This window comes from Entelurus aequoreus, linkage group LG25 (genome assembly GCF_033978785.1).
Source record: "Entelurus aequoreus isolate RoL-2023_Sb linkage group LG25, RoL_Eaeq_v1.1, whole genome shotgun sequence".
Taxonomy (NCBI): Eukaryota; Metazoa; Chordata; class Actinopteri; order Syngnathiformes; family Syngnathidae; genus Entelurus; species Entelurus aequoreus.
This window is the reverse complement of record NC_084755.1, coordinates 36,289,336-36,292,663: the sequence shown is the minus strand read 5'-3', so window position 1 is coordinate 36,292,663 and position 3,328 is coordinate 36,289,336. Positions and strand designations below refer to the sequence as shown.

The 3,328-nt window shown below is 43.2% G+C and overlaps 1 protein-coding gene across 1 annotated transcript; it reads right to left on the bottom strand.

Moving 5' to 3' along the window:
* Positions 1-1,612: 1,612 nt before the first annotated feature.
* LOC133642482 (insulin-like growth factor-binding protein complex acid labile subunit) lies at positions 1,613-3,025 on the bottom strand. The gene is made up of 2 exons (XM_062036692.1): positions 2,908-3,025; positions 1,613-2,811 (listed from the first exon to the last, which is right to left on the bottom strand). The coding sequence occupies exons 1-2, from the start codon at positions 2,972-2,974 to the stop codon at positions 1,739-1,741; spliced, it is 1,140 nt and encodes a 379-aa protein (XP_061892676.1). The 5' UTR covers positions 2,975-3,025; the 3' UTR covers positions 1,613-1,738.
* Between the last annotated feature and the right edge of the window lie 303 nt (positions 3,026-3,328).

Below are 3,328 nucleotides of genomic sequence, written 5' to 3'. Positions count from 1 at the left end.
TTACTAAATACTGCATATTTCAGTTTTACTATAAAAAGCAAAGTTGTCTTTGACAGAAAAGGCATAAAACATTTTTTATTTTTTTTTACTTTATATCAACCTGAAGTTGATATAGAGCAGGGGTCACCAACGCGGTGCCCGCGGGCACCAGGTAGCCCGTAAGGACCAGATGAGTAGCCCGCTGGCCTGTTCTAAAAATAGCTCAAATAGCAGCACTTACCAGTGAGCTGCCTCTATTTTTTAAATTTTATTTATTTACTAGCAAGCTGGTCTCGCTTTGCTCGACATTTTTAATTTTAAGAGAGACAAAACTCAAATAGAATTTGAAAATCCAAGAAAATATTTGAAAGACTTGGTCTTCACTTGTTTAAATAAATTCATTATTTTTTTTACTTTGCTTCTTATAACTTTCAGAAAGACAATTTTAGAGAAAAAAATACAACCTTAAAAATGATTTTAGGATTTTTAAACACATATAACTTTTTACCTTTTAAATTCCTTCCTCTTCTTTCCTGACAATTTAAATCAATGTTCAAGTAATTTTTTTTTTTTTGTAAAGAATAATAAATCAATTTTAATTTAATTCTTTATTTTAGCTTCTGTTTTTTCGACGAAGAATATTTGTGAAATATTTCTTCAAACTTATGATTAAAATTCAAAAAAAATATTCTGTCAAATCTACAAAATCTGTAGAATCAAATTTAAATCTTATTTCAAAGTCTTTTGAATTTCTTTTAAAATTTTTGTTCTGGAAAATCTAGAAGAAATAATGATTTGTCTTTGTTAGAAATATAGCTTGGTCCAATTTGTTATATATACTAACAATGTGTATATTGGATTTTAACCTATTTAAAACATGTCATCAAAATTCTAAAATTAATTTTAATCAGGAAAAATTACTAATGATGTACCATAAATTATTTTTAAAATGTTTTCAAAAAGATTCGAATTAGCTAGTTTTTCTCTTCTTTTTTTCGGTTGAATTTTGAATTTTAAAGAGTCGAAATTGAAGATAAACTATGTTTCAAAATTTAATTGTCATTTTTTTCGTGTTTTCTCCTCTTTTAAACCGTTAAATTAAGTGTAAATATCATTAATTATTAATAATAACATAGAGTTAAAGGTAAATTGAGCAAATTGGCTATTTCTGGCAATTTATTTAGGTGTGTATCAAACTGGTAGCCCTTCGCATTAATCAGTACCCAAGAAGTAGCTCTTGGTTTCAAAAAGGTTGGTGACCCCTGATATAGAGATTTACTGTAAGCGTTAAATAAAAAATAATAATAATTCGACTTATTTTTTAACATTTTAATGACTGAGACCCTTTATGGTCCCCGGGAGCCCTAAAGGTTAAAACAACAAAACAAATCCATATATTTTGTTATGGTTTGAAAATGAAAAATGCTTAAATTTTTCCGTGTGCGGCCCTCGGTGGAAAAAGTTTGGACACCCCTGCTCTAGGACTATATTCCATAAAAATAAATAAATCCAAAATAATGTCATGTCACGTACATTTAATGTTTTTCCCACAACTTGACCAGCTTTCGTTCCATAAAAGTGGACAATTCAACACTGTAAAAATATGCTTTTATTAATGTAAAATGTGCAACAAAAAACTAGAACAATAAATAAAGGCAAAACAGAGGTTCCTTTTTTTTAGGTAAACCTAATAAAACTGACCTGAAGACGTTATATGGAAATAATATGCTGGATGTCATACATGAATAAAGGGTCGTGATCAATAGTCTGACTCATCGGAAAGTTCCCCTTGTTGCGTCCAGTGCTTCCCCCTCTTCTTCTTCTTCCTCTTCCTCTCCCCCATCAGCATGGCGGCCAACAAGGTTATCACCACGGTGACGGTGATGATGAGCACGGTGACGGTCTCGGCCAGGCACAGCTCCGTGTCCACCTCCATCAGCCGGTAGTCGCGCAGCGCCGCGGGCTGCCCGCACGTCAGGTTGTAATAGTCGTCCAGGAAGAGTCTCTGGACGCTCCGCAGCTTCCGGAACACCCTCTGCAGGTCGCAGTCACAGTTCCAAGGGTTGCCCTCCAGCAGGATGTGGGTGCTGTAAGTGTGGATGCTCAGGAAGGTCTTGAAGTAGAGGCTGCTCAGCCGGTTGTCGGCCAGGTTGAGGAGCGTCATGCTGGTGAGCGGCTTGAACACCCCCGCCCGCGTCTCGTTGATCCGGTTCCCGGCCAGGTCGAGGACCTCCAGCGAGCGCAGCATGGAGAACATGCCGCTGCTGAGCGTGCTCAGCCGGTTGGCCCGCAGGTGCAGCTGCCGCAGGCCGCTCATGGAGGCAAACGACCTCACCTGGATGGCGTGGATGGCGTTGCCGCTCAGGTTCAGCCTCTGCAGGCTGTCCAGGTGCACGAAGCTGCGGCTGTCCAGGCCGCTCAGCGAGTTGTGGGCCAGCTGGAGCTCCCGCAGAAAGGCCAAGCCCGCGGAGAAACCCTCGCCCAGCGTGGCGATCCGGTTCCGGCTGAGGTCCAGCTTCTGCAGGAACTCCAGCAGCGAGAAGCCGCCGTCTCGCACCGCGCTGATGTTGTTGTTCTGCAACAGAAGGACGCGCAGCTTGCGGTTCATGCCGAACGAGCGCTCCGGGATGACCGAGATGTGATTGTCGGACAGGTCCAGCAGCTCGGTGGTGGGTGGGACTCTGGCGGGCAGGTGGGTGAAGAAAGCCCGCGAGCAGATGGCGAACCTCAGATCTCCCCGACACTTGCAGCCTGATTCGCACCAGGTGCTGTGAGACCTGGAGGACGCCGCTGACGCCAACAGGAGCAGGAACAGGAACTCCCTCATGGCTACTAAAAAAAGCAGAAAGAAACATTCCCAAACTTGCAGGAGACGAATGACAACCTGAAAGATGAGCTGAAAAGTTACCTATTTATGATTTGTCTTACCAGCAGCTGCACGTCTGCTTCCCAGCGCCTGCAACGAGCGGCGGACGGCAGCGGGGAAACATGACATGATGACGGAGGCGAGGGGGGGAGACGGGCGCTCGCCGCCTGGAAAACCTAATGAGACGCCACAAAGAGGATGGAAACAAACCAGCGAGGGGAGGCGAGCTCATCAATTATTTACCGTGCGGTGGGAGGGCGGAGGGGAAAGTGAAGTGCAGCGGGGTTTAAGAGATTGAATTGGGCCACAGGAGAGAATTAGAAGGTCTGGGCTTATTCAACTGATTGCAGGCAGCTCTTAATCTCTACTATATATATATATATCCATCCATCCATCCATCCATCTTCTGTTTATCCGAGGTCGGGTCGCGGGGGAAGCAGCCTAAGCAGGGAAGCCCGGACTTCCCTCTCCCCAGCCACTTTG